This window comes from Branchiostoma floridae, chromosome 19 (assembly GCF_000003815.2).
Source record: "Branchiostoma floridae strain S238N-H82 chromosome 19, Bfl_VNyyK, whole genome shotgun sequence".
NCBI lineage: Eukaryota > Metazoa > Chordata > Leptocardii > Amphioxiformes > Branchiostomatidae > Branchiostoma > Branchiostoma floridae.
In genome coordinates this window covers 5270995-5293284 of record NC_049997.1, presented here as the reverse complement: position 1 = coordinate 5293284, position 22290 = coordinate 5270995, and the positions used below count along the sequence as shown (strand labels likewise).

The following is a 22290-nucleotide window of genomic DNA, read 5'->3' as shown; positions in this document are numbered from 1 at the left end:
TCGCTCGTCTCTCTCCCGACTACTACTATCCCCGCGACCCAACCTCTGCCTGGAGAATAGCGTAAATCAACATGGCCTTAGTTTCTAAAATGCTTGTTTAGTGGTTTAGAATATCTCTGTTTCGTCACCTGTTTTTACATCTGATGTTGGAGGCAAGTGAATCCCGAATATCTGCTGGAAACTGTTCCAGATGTAATCCACCAGTTCCTGGTCATAATCCTGGTCAATGGACGCATCAGAGGCTATAGCATCACATATGATGGCTACCAGGAAATTGACGAGGATTAGGAAGATGCCAACCATGAAGAACGTGAAGTAGACAGGGCCAACATATCGGTTCGCCTCCAAGACTTCTTCAGCAACAAACCTGAACAAATATCACCGTGAATATTTCATACTTTTGTGGTCGAAAAGCGTTACAGTGTCTAACGCATCCATTACAATTACTACAGAAACTTAAAGCACATATTCTGTTCCATGCAGGTGCCTTCATTCAATTTTGCTGATTTGATTAATAACATATTGCAACGAGCCGTTTCCTCGTTGTTGGTTAGATGATACTTTTTATACCATAGTTAAACGTAGGACCATTTACGACAGATGTCCAAAACAGAAACATTCCAGAGATCAGTTTTTGGACCACTTAATGGTTAACAAATTACTTTTCTTGTCATACATGAATCTGAGATTGCTTTGTTGGGTATCCTAAAAAGGTTTCCTATCTTGTCAAATACACGTCATTAACGTTTTTGTTTCTGTACATGTGTTTTTATTTTACAACGAGTATGCCCGATGTCGATGTATGTTTACTCTTTAACTTTTTCTGGTAATTGAAGCTTAAGCTACCATATACATGTGCAAATATACTAACATCGACATTCACAATCAAATGACACAGAAAACAATTTTTGCGATGGTAACAATTATGAGTCAAGTATTATTGTTTCTTTGCAAATCCGGACAATATCAAGAACAACATTCACTCAAAACACTCCACCCCAGCGGTGCAGTTTGGGATAGGTCCATATCCGGATAATATCTTGAACAAAGTTCAGTCAAAACACTCCACCCCAGCGGTGCAGTTTGGGATAGGTCCATATCCGGATAATATCTTGAACAAAGTTCAGTCAAAACACTCCACCCCAGCGGTGCAGTTTGGGATAGGTCCATATCCGGACAATATCTTGAACAAAGTTCAGTCAAAACACTCCACCCCAGCGGTGCAGTTTGGGATAGGTCCATATCCGGACAATATCTTGAACAAAGTTCAGTCAAAACACTCCACCCCAGCGGTGCAGTTTGGGATATGTCCATATCCGGACAATATCTTGAACAAAGTTCAGTCAAAACACTCCACACCAGCGGTGCAGTTTGGTATAGGTCCATATCCGGACAATATCTTGAACAAAATTCGGTCAAAACACTCCACACCAGCGGTTTAGTTTGGGATAGATCCATATCCGGACAATATCATGACAAAAAGTCACTCATGATATTGAATACCAGCGTTGCTATGTGGGAATGGTCCATATCCGGACAATATCACGAGGCACTCGTAAAGCGGTTATGCAAGCTGTGCAAAGTGCCGAGCAGACCAGTGCGTTGGCATGTCAACGGTGCGCCAGGCACTGGGGAAGTCGCTGCAGATAACAGCCTACACAGCGCCACAGCGTTTGCTGCTGTGTACAACTTTGAAACTGGTAAGTACATGATGCATTTATTCACAAAAATAATGAATGAAGACCTTTATTGTACATTCATACCCACTGGGTTTAGTACAGGTCACAACAAATGATACAACATGATATAATGATACAATGAATCTACACTACTCAAGGATCGTATTCTACTGCGTACATTCGGCTTCTTCTCGTTTCTTTGTGATATTGAAAATGTAAGAACAGATATGCTTTATAAGTAAAGGCTTGTCTAGATTAATAAGGAATATAAATTTGTCTACATTACTTAGTTGTATGAAGTGGGGGAACATGGATTCTATTAGTCTGTAGAGTTCAGCTCTCTCTTTCTTGTACAAACTACATTCTACTACAAAATGATGTTCGTCTTCTAACTTATCTAGATTGCAGTATCTACATATTCGTTGTTCTAGAGGAGTGCGGTTATGTCTTCCGGTTTCGATGTGTAATTTGTGGCAACTGACTCGTAGTTTTGTGACGGCCGTCCTGTGCCGAATATTGTCAATATCCAGGTATTGTTCCACATTATAAGTGGACTTGAACAGTCTGTAAGACCTCAATTTGTTTTTAGCGGATCCACCTTTGTTGTCATTGTGTATCTCTCTTAGAAAAGTTTGAAAATAAATGTCTTTCAGACGCTGATTGATAGAATTGATAATTTGAGACGAATTTGTATTGTGCTGTAGAGGACAATGCCATACATAACCATAGCCGCATTCCTCCAGTGACTGGCGAACTCCTGACGCCCAACAATTGGCTCCAGCCTTGTCTAAATCTATCTGACAAGAAAGAGCGTCTGACTGGAAACTGTCTGCTGGTACTTTCTGGCGAAGTCTAATTAAGTGTTTAATAGCATTTAGGGAGGCTTCCAAATGAATGGGGAACCTCCCTAACTCGGCTCTAGCGGCGAGGCCACTTGTGGATCTTGGCACGTGTAGGGTTTGCTTACAGAATTTTAGATGTATTGTTTCAATAGGACAGGATTTGGGGCTTTTAACAGAACCCCAGATTTCCGATCCATAGAGAATTATGGGCTTAACACATGTATCAAAAAGTTTGTTTCTGACAGACAAAGGAGCATCGGCTTTGTCTAGGGATTGATTTATCCCGAATAAAGCTTTCAGACCCTTACTGTACAAGTGTTTGTTGTTCGCCTTGAAAGTACCCGCAGAATTGACAACAATACCTAAATAACAATAGTTTGTCACTATTTCAACAGGATTGTTCTTATACATGAAATACACATCTTTTGGTATACGACCACCCTTAGTGAAAACAATTATTTTTGTTTTCCTAAGGTTCACATTTAGGTGCCATGTTTGACAGTATTCTTCTAGTCTATTCAAAGAACATTGTAGACCTTGTTTGGATTCAGAGAAAAGAACTAAATCATCTGCATACAATAGACAAGAGACACGCTTACTGTACATAGTTGGTGGGTTACAAATATCATTATCAAAGACAGATGTAATATCACTTAAAAATAAATTGAATAAAGTTGGGCTTAAATTACAACCCTGTCTGACACCACAGTTTGTGACAAAAGGTTCAGTCAGACCTTGACTGTATTTCACACGATTTGTAGTTTTTGAATACATGTCTTTGATAGTTCGAAGAAAGTTGCCCTGTATACCTAACTTGTTTAATTTGTAAATGAGGCCATTTCTCCAGACGGAGTCGAACGCTTTACTAAAATCTACGAAACATGCAAAGAGACGGGAATTTTTACTTAGATACTTGCTAACTAATGTACTTAACACGAAAAGATTATCTGTAGTTCTAAAGTTCTTCCTAAACCCTGCCTGATGGGGTTTGAAAAGATTATTGTTTTCGGCATAACTAACTAAGCGATTGTTTAATATAGAGGAGAATAGTTTACCTAAGCAGCTAATTATGGAAATTCCGCGGTAGTTGTTTGGGAGAGATGGGTCGCCGGATTTGTGAATTGGAACAATGTGGCTAAGGGACCACTCCTGTGGGTAATACCCGTTTTGCAGACAATTGTTAAAAAGTTGCAGGAGTGGCGTTTGAAGTACCGATTTACCAAATTTCAACATTTCATTTAAGATCAAATCATTTCCACTCGATTTATTGTTCTTGAGGTTTGAAATGGCATTATATAATTCTTCTGAAGTTATAGGGGAATCTAGAACAGATGGATTAGTAGCGGAGGACGACGGATTTAGTTGATCGTTTTCCGGAATTGGAGAGTCGTTTGTACCATTATTAGGGAGTTTGTCTAAATTGCTAAAATGTTCAAACCACTCTTCTTCTGAGATTTGATTATTTTCTTGCGTTTTCGTCGGTTTTAGCTTATTAACTAAGTTCCAAAAGGCGCCTGGATTTTTGTCTTTGAGGGAAGACAATTGGGTCATGATTTGTTTGTGAAAGTCTGTTTTCTTCTTTTTTATCAGTTTTTTAAATTCTTTCTTTCTTTTGAAATATCTTCCCCTTATGTCGGAGTTAAATGGTTGTTTGGATAGTAAATATGCTAGGTTCTTTATTTCACGTTTTAGTTCGTTACAACTCTTGTCAAACCATTGTTTATTTTGTCGTAGCTGCGGGTGTTTCTTATGTTTAGTTATCTGTACTGATAGGGATTTGAAACCAACGTCTCTCAGGATTGAACTAAATTCTGAAACAAAGGCTTCTATTTCTCCATTAGATTTTGTGTCCTTCGTATTTTGTGATGAGAGTGAATTCAGTCTATCGAAAAAATGAGATTGAGAAAGGATGTGGTTGAATTTCTGTGCAGATTTATCATCCCAATGAAATCGTTTTGGAGCGGGATTTCTTTTACGCTTTTGTTGTTTTTCATGCTGGTTTTGATGGTCTGTGTTTGATTTAATGAAGACTGATATCAGGCAGTGATCTGAAAAGACAGTTAGCGGATGAATTTGAAATAATAAAATGTTTTGCAGAAACGATTGGCTGGAAATTATGTAGTCGACCGTGCTACTACCGTTTGGTTGGTGACAGGTATAGTTACCTTGCAGGTCCCCAGCCACCCTGCCATTTAATATTCTGAGGTCTGCTTGTATGCAAAGCTCACTCAAAAGCCGGCCAAACTTGTTTGGAGGTGACTTATCCATATATTGCCTATCACTAACTTGATTCGAGGAGCTGGCGGGAAAACCGTCGATGTTAATTTCGCTATCCACGTAATCACGTAGGTTACCAATACGCGCATTTAGATCTCCCCCTAATAAGACGAACCCCTCTGAACTATATCTACTTATTTCCTCTTCTAGTATGTCTAATATATGGTTATCGGCATTTTTATGAGTAGAAGAAGCGCTTGGGCTTAGGTAAACTGAACATATGAAAAGATCTTTCGTAAGTCCTAAGACGTTACGGTCTATCTTTACCCAGAGGGCATCAGTCGACTTAGAAGGTACTTTTTTGACATGATTTTTGAATTTGTTTTTATAGAAAAATATAATTCCCCCTGATGAGCGTTTCGCTCGTTTGCTTTTTGTTCTGAATAGATGAAAATAACTATAGTTAGCGATGTTGATTTTTGTGTTTTGAGTGCTCCATGTTTCAAGTAACGAAAAGAAGTCGAATTTGCGAATTTCGTCTAAAAACTCTACATCTTCTAATTTAGAATCTAGGCCGTGAACATTCCAGGCGGCAAAGCATTTGCTTCCGCCATTGAACATTTTCATCAATGAGATTTTCAAGAGAGTTGCGTCTTTACCTTAATCATCAAAATACTTTAACTCATGAGAGTGACAAGATCTAAAATGTCATAGCTAAAATGTTAAGCTGAACCAATGATAAAACTTCGTTACTTTATATATACTCATATATACGGTGAATTATGTATAATAATCGTACTAAGCACTAGGTAAAATACAGTGCATATCAACTATATGTACATGATAAAACTATTCTATGATACTGTAGCTGAGACAATTGATGGGCACAATTTGGTAGACATAGTAATGATAGCCCCGAATTTTCGTTACTAATTGAAAAAGGCCAAGAATATCACTAGAAAGTTCCTACCACATGTTATTGGTAACCATTGGTGGCCACATCATGGCAGGGTGCCAAGGCCAAGGAGGAGAGTTCATCCGTGAATGTGGGCCGGGTACTTGGACGTTTGGCGGCAGGAATCCCCACGGTGTAGGAGGCAGGTTGAACGGGGGAGGGGGGCTTCTCCAGGGTTCTGAAGGCTGATTCGGTCGGAAGAACGGACGCACAGGCGGGGGAGATTCTTGAGCCGCCGGTGCAAAACGTTCGAAGGTCGCGTTAACACTTCCACGCGAGGACTGGCCTTGACTTGCACTCTGTAGAGGTCCTGAAAGGGGTGTGGGTCTCGATGCAGCAGGTGCCCCGGTGGCCTGGGGTGCACTTGATGATTGTCCTTGTCTGAGAGCGTCAGAATAGTTTCTCGTAACTGATGGACCATTTACGAGCGTTTGGTTGAGCCTTGGGAAGTCTCGCTCGTATGTAGCGATGGGGTGTGGCCTTTGTCCCTGACCGTGCGTTGTGGAGATCCCGGGGGATACGGGGCTTTGGTTGTGTGTAGGCGATTGATTGAGCCTAGCGCCTCTGTTGGTGTATTGTCCCAGTCCTATCAACGGGTTGATTACTCTTTTGATATTGGCCGCCAGTACTCGTATCCCAAATCTGTTCAGATGGTACCCGTCATGGCTGTAGAGTCGTCGCTTGATCAGTCCCATATCTGACAGATTACTATTATCAATCAGATGTACATACTTGGTTTCCTCAGAGATGACCCTTAGAAAGGAGTTGACGTTATCTCCTACTTGTTGGAGGTCAGGGTCATCTAATAATGCACAATGCCATGTGTTTCTGTGAAACAGGCATGATGGATGACACTAACTTGCTTGGAACCATCTGGAGGAGTCCTTTAATAGGTAACAAGACCATGTTAGGAAGTCACATGACTTGACTAGACCAATAGTAGACCAGCTGGTGACAGCAGTTAGGTTTGAAACTAGATTTGAACATCAGTTGTCGCCGCCGCTAGCCGCTACCGGACCAAGAACTTGAAGAAGTGAGTAGTGTAGCTCTCTAGTACATAGATTGTATATACATAGCAGTTACCGTTCTTAGTTCCGTATATGTCTGTCAGCAATGTCTGTTATCCCTTCCTAGTGTTTTGTGTATTTAATAATTAGTAGTGTGATCTTTTTGTAAAGATTGTTGTATGATAGATCACTTCTCTTTCAGTTGGAACCCCCGCGTGTCATCCCCGGCTTGTTTACAAATTGCCCGTTCCATAGTTAGTTAAATTCTCATATTATTTTGTGCTGTAAGAGCCGTAACGGTTGCTTCTAAACTTTTCTGTCCTATTGTTTTGGCTGGCTAAATCTTTATAGAACCAAGGAGGAACTGTAATCTCCTTACTACTGAGACCAATGTGATTGTGTGCATATTCAAATTCCATTCGTTCTTTGGGGTCCTTATCTGTGCCATCTGTGTGGCCCTCGCCCTTTGATAATAGCCGACTCCAGATTCCTGCCTTTGTCCCCCGTCTTGTCCTGCTGTGATTGTTATGGCCGTGTTGTTTGAATAATTTTACATGTACCGTTCATGGGTTCGGGGCAGTTACAAGCCGTTCTTTTCCATTCCAGCCGCTGAGCCCCTGTTTCCCAATCGCCTGTCCTGCCATGCCGACGACCGAGGCCTACCTCCTCGTAACACTTACGACAGTCTGTGCCCGGTGCCGTTGCATCCTGCCAGAATTGTTTCTACTCGGAAGACGGACAGTGCCGGAGCGGGCTGTCCTCGAGACGTGCCGTCGATATTGCGGGGTCTTGCCAGAGCATCTTCCGTCGCCAATGATCGTCCACTACCACAAAGACGCAGAAGAGGGCTCCCCGGACGATGATTCCACAGTCAACACGATACGGACTTATGACTTGACTTACTTGACTAAATCCTCTTTGCCCCTTCTGGAGCACAGGGCCTCGGTGAGATGCCTCCACCTTCCTCGGTCTTTGGCGGTTGTCTTAGCCTCATGCCACGAGGTCTTTGCATGTTGTAGGTCCTTCATGACTCCTCGCCTCCACGACAGCCTAGGTCTACCTCTTCGTCTTTTGCCTTGGGGGTTCCATTCTAGGACTGCCCTCGTAATGGATGGTGGGGGTTTTCTTAGTGTGTGTCCAATCCACCTCCATTTCCTGCGCCTTATGGTGACCTCCACAGGTTCCTGGCCAGTTTTCTCCAGGAGGTCATGGTTGCTGATCTTATTTGGCCACCAAATGCCAAGGATGTAGCGGAGTCTTACATTGATGAAGGTTTGGAGTTTCTTAATGTTGGCTTGTGTTAGGCCCCAGGTTTCACAGCCATATAGTAGGATGGACTTGACATTGGATTCAAAGATACGTAGCTTTGTTCTGAGGGAGATTTCCTGGCCCTCCAAACTGGTCTTAGTTGGACAAAGGCAGCCTTTCCCTTCCCTATGCGGGCTTCAATGTCCTTGGTCGCACCTCCGTCACTGCTGATGACACTGCCAAGGTATGTGAAATCCTTCACTGTCTCCAGCTCTATTCCTCTGCAGCACACAGGTTTGGCGTTCCCCACCGTTTTCACCCTCATCTCTTTAGTTTTTCCTGCGTTGATGATTAGTCCCACTTGGCCTGACTTGTGTTCTAACCTCTGGGTCTTCTCTCTCATCTGGCTGATGGTATGGCACAGAAGAGCAAGGTCGTCCGCGAAGTCTAAGTCATCTAACATGTCCGTCAATGTCCACTGAATTCCTGTCCTGGCATCTTTGGTAGTTTCCCTCATCACCCAGTCCAGTGCAGTTATAAATAGCAGCGGGCTCAAGAGGCACCCCTGTCGCACTCCGGTGGTCATGTTGAAGGGCTCTGTCAGATCTCCTTCGTGGGATACTTGTGCTTGGAAGTTGTTGTAGAAGACTTTGATCATGTTGATGATCTTTGGGGGGATTCCATAGTGGGCAAGGATGTTCCATAGTGATGTCCTGTCGAGTGAATCAAATGCTTTTTCATAGTCCACAAAAACAGCATACAGTTGTGAATTGAATTCTGTTGATTGCTCCACTATGACTCTTAGGGTTGCGATCTGGTCGCTACAAGATCTATTTGCTCGGAAGCCTGCTTGATTATCTCTTAGTTTGGTCTCCATTGCGTTTGCTGTTCTATTGAGGATGATCCTGCAGAGTAGCTTGCTGGCAACTGAGAGAAGCATGATGCCACGCCAGTTTTTACATTGTGTCAAGTCACCTTTCTTTGGCAGCTTTATAATAGTACCTCTCTTCCAGTCTGTGGGTGTACTCTCTTCTAGCCAGATTCTGCTGAGTAGTGGATGCAGAGCTTCAACAGAAAGGTTACCTGCCTCTTTCCAGGCCTCTGGAGGTATTCCATCGGGTCCTGCGGCTTTCCCGTTCTTGAGTGAAGAGATGGCCTTGCGGTAATCTCCAAGCAGATTCCTCCCGTGGCATTAAAACAGTAACATAAGCTGGGGAAGGAATTAGCCGGCTAGGGAGGATTATTGGCCACGCCTAGCCTTGCGGATCTCTATCTTGCTTGGTGGGCCAGTGCGAATATCGAGCAGTTCTATTGGGGGCTCAATTTCCGGGGGATTCGGTGGAGGTGTGCGATTGAGAATTTCTTTAAAGTGGTCTCTCCAGCGTTCCATTTGTTGCTCCTTTGTTGCAAGCAGTTTACCATTCTTGTCTTGTACTGGCTTGTTTATTTGTCTTCTTTTCCCACTCAGTGTTTTGGTGATTCTATAGAGGGTTTTCATATCCTGCTTTGACGCGGCCTCTTCTGCCTCGGCAGCCTTGTCTGAGATCCACTTCCTTTTATCTCTCCTGCAACTTTTCTTTACTTTCCTGTCAGCTGAGTTGTACTGCTTCATGGCATTTGCCTTCTGGTTCCTGGTTCTGCAGTTCTCGATGTTTGCTTTCAGTTTGCGTCTTTCCTCCACTTTCTCCCATGTGCCCTCGCTCATCCATTCCTTCCTCTCCCGCTTTACCTTTCCCAGAACCTCTTCACATGTGCTTGTGTACGCTTCTTTGATGGTCGACCATTCGGTTTCTATTTCATCATCATCTAACTCTTCCTCATTATCCGAATTGTAACGTAGAACATCGAAGCGGTTGGCCAAGGTGAGTACAAACTGCTGTTTCATATCCGGGTTTTTTAGCCTCTCCACATTGTACTTAGTAGTCTTCTGAACTTTCTTTCTGCAAGCGGCGAGACGTACCCTGCAGGCAGCCATAAGTAGATGGTGGTCCGAGCCAACATCTGCACTCCTCTTTATTCTGCAGTCTTGTAGGGTTCCGCGCCACCTTCTAGAAATTGCAATGTGGTCTATTTGGTTCTCGTAGGATCCATCCGGTGATCTCCAGGTCACTTTATGGCTCTCCTTATGTGGGAACAAGGTGCCTCCTATAACCATGTCGTTCACGGAGCAGAAGTCGACAAAGAGCTCTCCATTGTGGTTCATGGTCCCAACTCCATGCTTCCCCATCACACCCTCATTGCCACTGTTTGCTGATCCCACTTTGGCATTCATGTCCCCCATGAGAATAGTGATGTCCCTCTTCTTACGCTTTGCCATGGTGGCTTGCAGCTGTTCGTAGAACAGTTCCTTGTCCACTTCACTTGCATCATTTGTGGGAGCATATGCTTGTATGATAGTTGTGTCCTGGCATCGAGACGTGAACCTAGCAGTGATTATTCTCTCTGAGACCGGTTCCCATTCCATCAGACTCCGTGAACTTTCCTTAGACATAATGATTCCTACTCCTCTTACATGTGTTGGATAGTCTTCTGGGTGACCAGAGTATATAATGGTTTCTCCGCTCTGTAGGGTAGTCTTGCCGCTTCCCAGCCATCTTGTTTCACTTAACCCAGCTATTCCTATTTTAAGACGCTTCATTTCAGCTGCTACTTGATGAACTCTTCCGGCCCTGTTAGAGAGTTCTAACATTCCAGGTTGCAATGTTAGTGCGGTATTTGGGGGACAAAAGCTTCGGTCGGTTAGACGTCATAGGCTGTCCTCCTCCAGAGGTGTCTTCAAAACTATCAACACGCCTCTTCCCGCCTTGAGTTGATCCTCTAGCAGGTTGAGACTTTCTCACTGAGGTTTTCGTAATCGCGTGCAGCATAGCTGCTATCCACCTATGGGTGATTGACCCAAGGGTTTCTCGTGGTCCATCCTTTGGCGACTACCCAAGCTCCACCCCCTCATTCGAGGTTACAGAGTAGGAATGTACCCCGGGACTAGGAGATTGGTACATTCGGGCTCTCACACCACGGCAAGGCGGATGGACCGGGAGCCGATGTTTGGGCATCCCCGTGAGAGACGGACTTATAGAGGACTTGAAAATGGACTGTCGTACTGATTTCGCAATTACATTTTTATCCTACGAATATTGATTGTATGGTATATAACGTTAGACTTGTGTCGGATACTGTACATTTGATATTGTACATTTAAACTGATCAGTTTTGTTATGATGTTATTGACTTGGGCTTGATATTATTGGATCTGACAGTGATTGTCTGAACTGTTTAACTTTGGCTTCGTTCGAGCTTCACTTTTTGTGAAGACCAATGAGGTTGTAGTGAGCTAAAACTTCCTTCGGTATGACTAAGAGACAAATGCATATTGATTTGCCCCTTGACGTTAACATGATCTGTTCCTCCACATAATGTATTTGTTGTGATACTTGTGTCATCTGATTTATACAGGAAAGTCTTTGAAAAGCTTTCACAAAATGTAGCCTTACCGAGTAAGCATTTTCGGGGTTAAAACGGACAGGAAACGTTAAATATTAGATATTTAGCATGATCGTAAAGTTGCTGGATATTCTGAAATAATGTGCTGTATTGTTCCTATGATGTTTCAGTATATCTTAAGTTTATGCAACCTTTCCGGGGCGTAATAGCCCCGACCGCGCTCAGAAAATATGAAATATTCGGAACGAATTTGGAATCCGGATATGAGACATGATAATACGGTCCCATTCTGGAATACGGAAATGCTCAGCATATGCGACCTTTCCGGGACGTAAAAGTTCCGGACGTGATCAGAAAACATGAAATATTAGACAATGTCCTTTGTCTCCAAAGAGTCCGAAAACGTTCCATTACTGGAAATCCGGATATGCGACATGATTATAAGGTCCCATTCTTGACTCCTGAAATTATCCGGATTTATACGAAATATTCGGAACGTGATTTGTATCCAAAAGAGTCCAAAAACGTTCCATTACTGGAAATCCGGATATGAGACGTAATTATTTGGTCCCGTTCCGGACTCCTGAAATTATCCGGATATATACGAAATATTCGGAACGTGTTTTGTCTCCAAAGAGTCCGAAAACGTTCCATTACTGGAAATCCGGATATGAGGCAGGAATTAAATGGTCCCGTTCCGGACTCCTGAAATTATCCGAAAACGCAGGGGAGTTATGTCAGATTTCGTCCGGATATTGTCCGGATATATCCAGAAACGGTCCCGATCCGGATGTATACAAACATAGAAACGTCCGGAAATGACACCCTTTCGCACAGTGAAAGAGAACCAGCTGAGAAAAAAGCACACACACTTCCTAAGCAAAGAGAATGCTATAAAGCCAGGAAACAAAGTGAAACATCTGACGAAAGGTTAAAAAGACTAGAAAAACAAAGATTAAACTACAGAAACAGAGCAACTAAAGAAACTTCTCAGCATAGAGCTGAACGTGTAAAGAAGTGCCGTGACTACCAAAGGAATACAGCTGCTAACAAGTATGTGAAAGAACATAGCACAGGTCACACTGAGCATACTAACGAAGGGTACAAATCAGAGTTCCCAGCATTCCATTGCTACATACAGCAGCAACCAAAATACTATTGCATTCTGTGTAGAAAATTATTATTTCATGAGCAAGTAAGAGCCTGCAACATTTCTGTAACAGATGCTATGAAGTATGCACATCAAAATAACTCTGATCAATGCCATCTGTGTTCAAAGTGTTCAACTGCTATTGAAAGACAAAAACCAATACCCAATGCTTGGACTAATAATATGGACCCAGGTGATATCCCATCATGTATTAAACAGCTTACTAGAATGGAGACAAGACTTGTCAGCCTGAAGTACACATTTGTAAAGCTGGTTATCCTACCAGGTGGACAATATGGTGAACAAGGCCAAGCCATAAGTTTCTCTACCAACATTGAAACATCTTGCAATCTGTTACCACGCTGTCAAGACACATCAGGAATCGTAATAGTACGTCCCTCCGAGACTAACGATAGAACACAAAGAAATGATCCACAGTACATTGTGCGATATATTCACATGCATGAAGCTCTAACATGGCTGATCACTAATAATCATCTTTACTCAGATGTAAACATAGCTTCCTTTCAAGATTGGAAGGAAACATCATGCGAATTCCATTTAAATCTTGCCAACTATGATGAAGTTGATCAATCAAATGGGTCTTCTAATGTCACAGAGCTGTCTGCTTTTCCCTGCAACTACATCAATCCAAATATTCCCTTACAATCTCTGTTACAGAGCACAACAGACAGTGTACCAGCCGTATCTCTCCCTCGTGAAACATCAGCACCACAAAGTATTTTTAAGGAGAATGACCTTGAGGAACACTGCTTCCCTCAGTTGTATCCATATGGTTGTAATGGCTTCCAACAGATGAGAGAAATACCTATGACAGACTTACAGTACTTCCAGTCACGACTACTTAATATCAATGATATCTGGAGGAAAAATATCCCTTGGCTCTTCTTTGCTTTGAACTCCTATGAAATCAAGAAACTGTACAGTCAGATATCAACTGTGTGTAGAATGCAAAAGCAAGGTAATGATACCTCACAATCTTCACCACAACCTCTGACAGCAGGTGATCTGCGTCAGAATATTCATGAAGATGTTGAAAGCACATCATACACTTTCATGAAGAACATCCGTGGAACAGCAGCATACTTTAAAGACCAACTACTTAACCTAACATTACAAAAAGAGCACGTTTAGCCCAGATTGGTAACACTGTACTCAGCCACCGCCTAGTTGGCGGGCAAGAAGTTTGATACAGACTAGCAAACCTGCAACTCATACGATCTTCAAGGCAAACAGTGTCAATCAATACCAAACCACCACACAAAAGAATGCGTCTGCTCAAACCAAAAGATGACCTCGAGAAGCTTGATGATTCATCATCTGACATTTTCACAAACGGAACAGCTCAATACTATGCAATGAGACCACATGGTGATCCCTGGGATACAATGTCATTATTCACCTTTGCTGCAACATACTCCATTACATCCATTGAGCCATCAGGAGCTTCTCGAGCTATCAAGTTACAACGCTGTGATAGATGGATAAAGAAACGTCAAAAGCTTGCCTGTGTTAGAAGCTCAAAACTATCCTCTGGAAATGGAGATGACTATTTCTACGGTCTCTTGTACATGTACTACCCATGGAGAAATGAAAATGACATCCTTGATGGATATGCTTGCGCTCAAGATGCTTTCTCTGCTAAGAAGGATCAGTTTGACAATAGTCTTGCACAGCATTTTCATTTCACATCAGATATAGAACAAGCTATCATGCAAGTACGCCTGCTGTCAGATGATCTTACATCTATTGCTACCACACTTGCCCCCAATGTGACTCACCAACAGTTGGAAACTGAACATGACTTTGACACTGAAGGACTCCATCTTGATGCACAATGGACAGCAGAAAATGCAGAACAAGCGGCTGCTGCTGTTGCTCAAACTAACAGTGTTGACGTGATATCTTCAGAAAACCTCACAATGTTACATGATGATTCACTTGCATGGAATACTCTATCTCGCTACACAATGACTGATGATGCATTCTTTGATGCACTCAGTAACATGTCACATGACCAAAAGCATGTGTTTAACACAGTGAACACTTTTTGCTGATGAACAGACACCAAGCAGACCGAGCCTCTCCAAAACCACAACCTTTGAGACTCTTTGTCACTGGAGGAGCAGGCTGTCGCAAAAGTTTTCTAATAAAAGTTCTGAATGAGTACTTGATCCGTACATCACACTGCCCAACATCTCCTGTAATGCTCACTGCACCAACAGGTGTCGCTGCCTACAACATTGGTGTCTTCACAGTACATTCAGCTCTATCACTACCTGTTGACCATGGCCGAAGAGGTAAAACCCAGTACCTACCACTCAGTGCTGAGAAACTGTCACAACTTCGACGCAAATTCAGCAATGTACACACAGTTTTCATTGATGAAATAAGTATGATTAGCATTGTCAGACTGGGACACATTCACCTCCGCCAATCAGAGATCAAAGACACTACAGTTGACCAACACAGCTACTTTGGGAACCTCAACATCATAGCTTTTGGTGATTTCTATCAGCTCAAACCGGTCTTCGGAAAATTCATATTTGAAGATTCACCAAACCAGCAAGAACCTTTCACTCACTTATGGAGATCACTATTAAAGCCATTATTTCTTACTGTCAATCACAGACAAGAAAATGACAAAGAGTTTACAGAACTCCTTAACAGAGTACGAGTTGGACTGCCAACCAATGCAGATATTGCCCTTCTTTCAACTTGCATCAAAACAAGAGCAGATATTGAATAAACTGCCTTTTCCATAGCTCTTCACATTTTTCCAACAAGGAAAAAAGCCATAGAGCATAACAAGGAAGAACTGCAAAGACTATATTCTCAATCAGATACTCAGATACATCTACTGACAGCAAGAGATGAAATGACCGATGGTCTTGTCAATGCAAACAACATACCTGAACAAGATCTCATATCAGACGACACCAGTGAAACAGCAGGACATGAGAAAGAACTTCGCCTTGCTAAAGGTTGTCGAGTCATGCTACTAAGAAACATTCTGAGCGAGGATGGACTTGTAAATGGTGCACAGGGTACAGTGGAAGACTTTCTATTACAAGACTCTGAAAATGACCAACAATACAACTCAAAAATACCAACTGTTACAGGAGAGTATGTCAAGTTTGACAATACCAGGGTCGGTCAAATGTTACAAGACCCTACCAAGAACAATGCTATTCTTATCTCAGCAATCACAGCAAAATTCTTTGCACGTTACAGCACTGTTTTCACCCGTACACAGTTCCCACTTCAACTTTCGTATGCATCAACTTGTCACAAAGTACAAGGTCTATCATTGTCAAAAGTTGTACTTGATATAGGACCAAGTGTATTTAGTCCTGGAATGATATATGTTGCTCTAAGCAGAGTTACCTCACTTGAAGGTTTGGCCATACTAGAGTTTGAACCAAAGAAGATAACAGCATTTCAATATGTCTTGAGAGAGATGACAAGATTGACTCAAACTGTTACACCAAGTCAACAACCAGACAGCACATGACAATACTGATACATATCATATCTTCTCATGACAGTACCATAAATGCACGCTGCTCTGAACTACATCAAATATTGCAACATACAAAGCTATGACATCTGATAAACTACACGTTTCTTTTTTTTTTCACATAACATGTTCAATTCAAATTTGTCAAAACACAAAATTAATATATTTATATTTCAGCCATACCATAGGTATGGTGAAATATATTGTATTCGTAATGTTTCTTCTTTCTTTCTTTCTCCTGTCAAATCTTCGGAACACGGTATCTCCGTTGTTCCTGAACCGATTGTCTTGAAATTTGGCACAAGGGTAGAGTGGGCCAATACCCCCAGACTTTTTTTTTTCATTTTTTTCATATCTGCCTTTAAAATGATTTTATTAAGGTTTTTTGGTCATCTTAAGACCAAAACTGTATATTTGGGCCCCCTGTACCCTGGTATTATATCCAAATGAGCTGAAATTTGGCACAGATGTGCCTTGCTAATTCCCCCATATAAATTCAATACCACTTTTGGTATACAGTATAACGAAATGCTTATTTTTGCGATTTTTTGGTCATTTTTTGACCAAAAAAAGACACTTTTGGCTCCTGTACCTTGGTTTTAGAACCGGATGACCTGAAATTTAGTATAGGAGTGCCCTAGACATATGCGCACATGGATTCATTAACAGTTGAGGCATATAGTACAACAAAATGCTTAATTTTGCGATTATTTGGCCTTTTTATGACCAAAAAGTACACTTTTGGCTCTTGTGCTCTGGTTTTAAAACCAAATGACCTAAATTTTGGTAAAATGGTGCACGAGATATTTATTCAAATGACACATGTATAATTTTTGTCATAGACTACGTCAAAATGATATATTTGGGGATTTTTTTTTGTCATTTTCCAATAGCCAGAGGGGTCAATGACCTTAAGGTCGTTGACCCCAGCTGCAGATTGCACCTACTGGCATATATGTCTATTTAATCTAAATAGATAGGTAACCAATCACTTAGCCTGAATCTATATCCTAAAGAGGGGGGGTGACAGCCAATCAGCGAGCCCGGTGTTATCTGGAAGAGTCCATTCTTACACGGAGGGGTTCATTTTTTTTAAAATTCATCCTAGGACTGGTGAAGTCTTTCAGTGGGTGTATTTTTGGACAGGTCTATTTTGCAGTTTTACAGAAGGTGTGCTGGAAGAGTCTATTCTCGCACGGAGGGGGGATTTTTTTAAATTCATATTTTGGACTTTGGTGACTTCTAGTTTGTCAAAGTCTTTCAGTAGGGTTATTTTTGGACTGGTCTAATTTGCAATCTTAAATGGTTGTGCTGGAAGAGTCCTTTCTTGCATGGAGGTTTTTTTTTTAAAAATCCATTGGCTTTTTTTAAAATCCATTTTTTGGACTTCAGTGATTATGTCAAAGTCTTATTTTAGCGGATGTATTTTTGGACTGCTCTACTTTACACGGAAGAGTCCATTTTTTGCACACGGAAGGGGGATTTTTTTCAAGTTCAGTTTGGACGGTTGATGATTCAAAATTCAATTTTTAGTGGAAGTGTTTTTGACTGGTCTATTATACCTTTTCATGCACTGGGACCTTTTTTTGCTAAATTCAATTTGGATTTGGTTTCTTATTCAAAAGGCCAAGGTTTCAGTGGGAGTATTTCTGGACTGGTCTATTGTGCAAATTCACATAGTGTGCACTGGAGTCCATTCTTGAACGGGGGAATTTTGTAAGATTCATTTTTGGGTTAAACCGTCATTAGTAAAAGTGATTTTTCAAATGGGTGATTTTGAAATAGTCTATTGTTGCATGGGGAGGGAGATGGCTGAAATATGCTGTATTTGCTCTCAAGCAAATGTCGGCCTTTCTAGTTTTGACTAATTCTTCAATCTTCAAAATCCAAAGTACATGTACCTGAACTACAGTCATTCATAAAGTACCCTCTCAACTGACCACAGTACCTTGACTCCAGCCATGCATGCAGTACCCACTCAGCTGACCACAGTACCTGGACTCCAGCCATGCATGCAGTACCCACTCAGCTCACCACAGTACCTGGACTCCAGCCATGCATGCAGTACCCACTCAGCTGACCACAGTACCTGGACTCCAGCCGTGCATGCAGTACTCACTCAGCTCACCACGGTACCTGGACTCCAGCCGTGCATGCAGCAGTCAGCTAACCACAGTACCTGGACTCCAGCCGTGCATGCAGTACCCACTCAGCTCACCACAGTACCTGGACTCCAGCCCTGCATGCAGTACCCACTCAGCTGACCACAGTACCTGGACTCAAGCCATGCATGCAGTACCCACTCAGCTGACCACAGTACCTAGACTCCAGCCATGCATGCAGTACCCTCTCAGCTGACCACAGTACCTGGACTCCAGCCATGCATGCAGTACCCACTCAGCTGACCACAGCACCTGGACTCCAGCCATGCATGCAGTACCCACTCAGCTGACCACAGTACCTAGACTCCAGCCATGCACGCAGTACCCACTCAGCTCACCACAGTACCTAGACTCAAGCCATGCATGCAGTACCCACTCAGCTGACCACAGTACCTGGACTCCAGCCATGCATGCAGTACCCACTCAGCTCACCACAGTACCTGAACTCCTGCTGTGCATGGAGTACCCACTCAGCTGACCACAGTACCTGAACTCCGGCCATGCATGCAGTACCCACTCAGCTGACAAAAATGGAATTAAATTGTTACTGTATATCCTTCAAATAATGTCTAATTCTTTCAGAGTTATTAGTCGTTAACCGTCATAATATGTAACGTAACATTTTAAGACACCTACATATATTTGCAACATGATTAACAGATCAATACAAGACTTTGGCTACCATAATTCATATTTAGCAGACAAGCAAATTATCCCTACTGCAGGCCAAGTAATAGTTCCTTCGTTGCATGGACAAAGTTAGAGCAAACCTTGCCAGCTTTGAACTTATACACTGCTGTTATAGCACCAGTTCTACAAACATTCTAGTTGAACTTCACGTCTTACTATTCTACTAGTTCCAGGTGCATTATATTTTCAAGCTTATATATAGAGTTGTAACAGCAGTGATGACAAAATCCTAGTTCCAACTTCACATGCTACTGTTATAACACTTCTAAATCCATATTTTGAACTTATACACCGCTGTTATAGCACCAGTTCGAAAAAAATATTCTAGTTTATATAAACAGTATCATGTTTCAAACTTCACATGTTGCTCTTGTCTTAGATCTACATATATTATACTTTAAACCTTATATCTAGAGAGCTACAACAGCAGTGATAAAAACTTCCAACTTCACAACCTATTATTCTACTACTTCTCGATGCATTATATTTCGAACCTTATACACTGTTGTTATAGCACCAGTTCTAAAAACAGGTGTTCCAAATAATGTTTCAAATGAACAAAAACGTAACTAACAAGAACACAAGAAATCTTACATATATCCAGTAGTATCAACTGATACAACTACAATTATACACTGCTGTTATAGCACCAGTTCTACAAACATTCTACCGTTGTTCCAACTTAACATGTTTCTGTTGCATTAGTTCTACTTACATAATATTTCCAGGTTTGCAACTTCCTATAGCACCGGTTCTAAAATGATTCTAGTTCCAAGTTTACATACTGCTGTACCAATATTTCTAAATGCATTCCAGATCCAACTTTTTACAATGCTCCAGCATTAGCTCTCAATACATCACATTTACAAGTTTACAAAATCCTCTACCATACAACAATGTGCAGCTAAAATCATAGATATAATTGCATATCTTATTTTTATTCTTAATAAAACATTACATTTAATTCAAAAAAATCATTTTATTTTCTCCATTCACATGAATAAACCTGGTCATATTCAAGTTTTTATTGTGTATCCTTGAAATGATTTTTCAGCAATAGCTTCTATGCAGTGCACACTCATAAAATGTAAAATCAAATTTTGACACAAATTTATTTCAGAAATGATTGATACAACCAAGAACAATATATCCCCAAGTACCCACCAACAAGTATTTCTTTTTATTAAAGCAACCTTAACAGCTTTGTCAAAAACACTTGCTTCCGCTCATTTCACATGCCGCCAAGACAAGCTTTTTTCAAAAGCACTTGTTTGTTTTATCGCTGTTGCTTGTTGGCTAAGTACAGACTATACAGTTTTCTGGTAGGTAAGGCCCCATTGCCACAAATAAATTACTATTTTCCCTGTTTCTAAAATGAGTCTAATTAGAATTAGAAAAAAACATGTAGCTTGAAGCTATTATGGAGGTATTTAACTTGAATATAGCGTTTGATGTCTGCCCTATTTTTATTTATAACATGTTTCAACATGTTGTAAACTACAACATTAGAAAGGAACAATACTTTGTTCTTTCATTTGAGTTGTAACCCAAGTGGTCTTACATTTAAAGTGAGTGACATGTGAATTGTCTAACAAAACAATGGCGTCCTCTAGCGAAATAAAGTGACATTGTAAGAGCAAATGAAAGATAAACCCCAAGATCAGAACAGGGTTTGGAGTAACACATGACTGGAATGACAGTTACATACAAAAGTCAAAACAATCTTTTATAAATGAGATCTCATACCTTAGTGAAATATATAGAACTTGGGTGATTTTATAATTAAGGGTTAATGACCCGCCCCGAGGTGAATATGGTGTCATAACGCCTGGTCCTTTGCTATAACCACCGAATAAAACCACCGAGTGAGCGAGTAACCCTATTCAGACCGGGCTTTTGTGGTCATCCCTGGACCGGGGGGGGGGGGGGGGTGGTTTAAGCCCTCCACTTCTAAGTCCTATAAATCTAACACGACGCGTCGTAAGGCCACCAAATTTTCAGGACATAATGTCGACATAATATCTGACAAGTATTCGACGTTTGACGTTACGTTGACGTAAGATGACGTAATAATGACGTTGTAACCACTTACTTTACCGTAACTTTACTCTAATACTAAAGAGATGCAAAAACGGTTCGACTAGATTCTGGCCCCAGTGAAGTACATTTATTGGAGCACAACAATACAATCAGGTAACAACAATGACAATCAATGCACAAAGGAATCCCTAACCATGACACGAGCCGTTTGACAATATTACCTAGAGTCGGACATTGCGTTGTGTTTCACTATACTATACAATACTATACTCACAGTTACAGGCACGGAACAGGCTTCAATGCGGTTCGGCGGGTATTCCAGTTACGACAGTGCACGTGCTCCTCTGTACAGACTGTTCTCTTACATGGACTCCAATCTAACTCTAGCATGCTGTTCTATCCTAATTAGTCGGCGTTATTCTATTGATATTTATAAACCAGTCCTGTTACTTTTAACACACAAGTACAAGGTTCCGTTGGGCAGACAATCCTATTGTCTGGTAGAATAGAACTGGCAGACAGGGAGTTAACACAGAGACCAGAGACTACACTTCAAGGACTGCTACATGCATACATAACATACCAGGTGTGAACGCAAAGACAATCATCACTGTTGCTATGGGCTGTAACTAAACATACATAGAAGTAAAGAGAGTATCAACAATATTATCATAACATGGCCAAATATGCCACTGTTACAACGTCATCAATTTGATTATATTGGCCGGACCCATGAAAAAAGGGTATTCTCAGGAAACTTCACGTTATGCTGCAAAAATGTAACAAGTGCAGATAACAGAATAATAATATTTATTACTACTTGTGTTGCCAATAGCAACATCAATGACGTCAAAATGTCGTCAATGACGTCGTGCACATCTAAGATGCGAGTTGGGCTCCGTCATATTATATCCACCACCTTTTCAAAAATACTTTTTTTGCAACAAATAATCACAAAGGGCAATGAAAATAGACTAAATTCATTCATTTAGATAGTTTTAATGAAAAAATACCAGGTAGTTACAAATTTTAAGCTTTTTATTCTTGATCTGGCCATACGGTCCGCCATCTTGGATTTTGGGCTGATGACGTCAAATTAGCATAATTTATGCATACATAATTATGAAAGATATGCTAAATAATATAAGATTTTATTTATGTAACAAAATAGCAGTAGTATAGCAAATAAATGTGAAAAATACATTGTTAGAACCAAAAATAGTCATTTTTTGGCAAAACTGTCAACAAACGGTTGCCATGGTGACACGAAAAAAATGGAAAATTTGTCAAACTTCGTAAAATTGTTGCCAACAATATT

General features: G+C 41.2%; 1 protein-coding gene across 1 annotated transcript; it reads right to left on the bottom strand.

Annotated features, from left to right (window-relative positions):
- Positions 1-8000: 8000 nt before the first annotated feature.
- Positions 8001-10439, bottom strand: LOC118407108. Its single transcript, XM_035807527.1, has 2 exons — positions 9202-10439; positions 8001-8661 (listed from the first exon to the last, which is right to left on the bottom strand). The coding sequence occupies exons 1-2, from the start codon at positions 10437-10439 to the stop codon at positions 8001-8003; spliced, it is 1899 nt and encodes a 632-aa protein (XP_035663420.1).
- Between the last annotated feature and the right edge of the window lie 11851 nt (positions 10440-22290).

Bases quoted from the DNA above. Each gene is read 5' to 3' on its own strand.
- LOC118407108 (XM_035807527.1), bottom strand. From the start codon at position 10,439: ATGTCTAAGGAAAGTTCACGGAGTCTGATGGAATGGGAACCGGTCTCA. The intron at 8,662-9,201 runs GCGTGGCCAATA...TTCACTCGACAG, and splicing joins ATAGAGATCCGCAAGGCTAG to GACATCACTATGGAACATCC.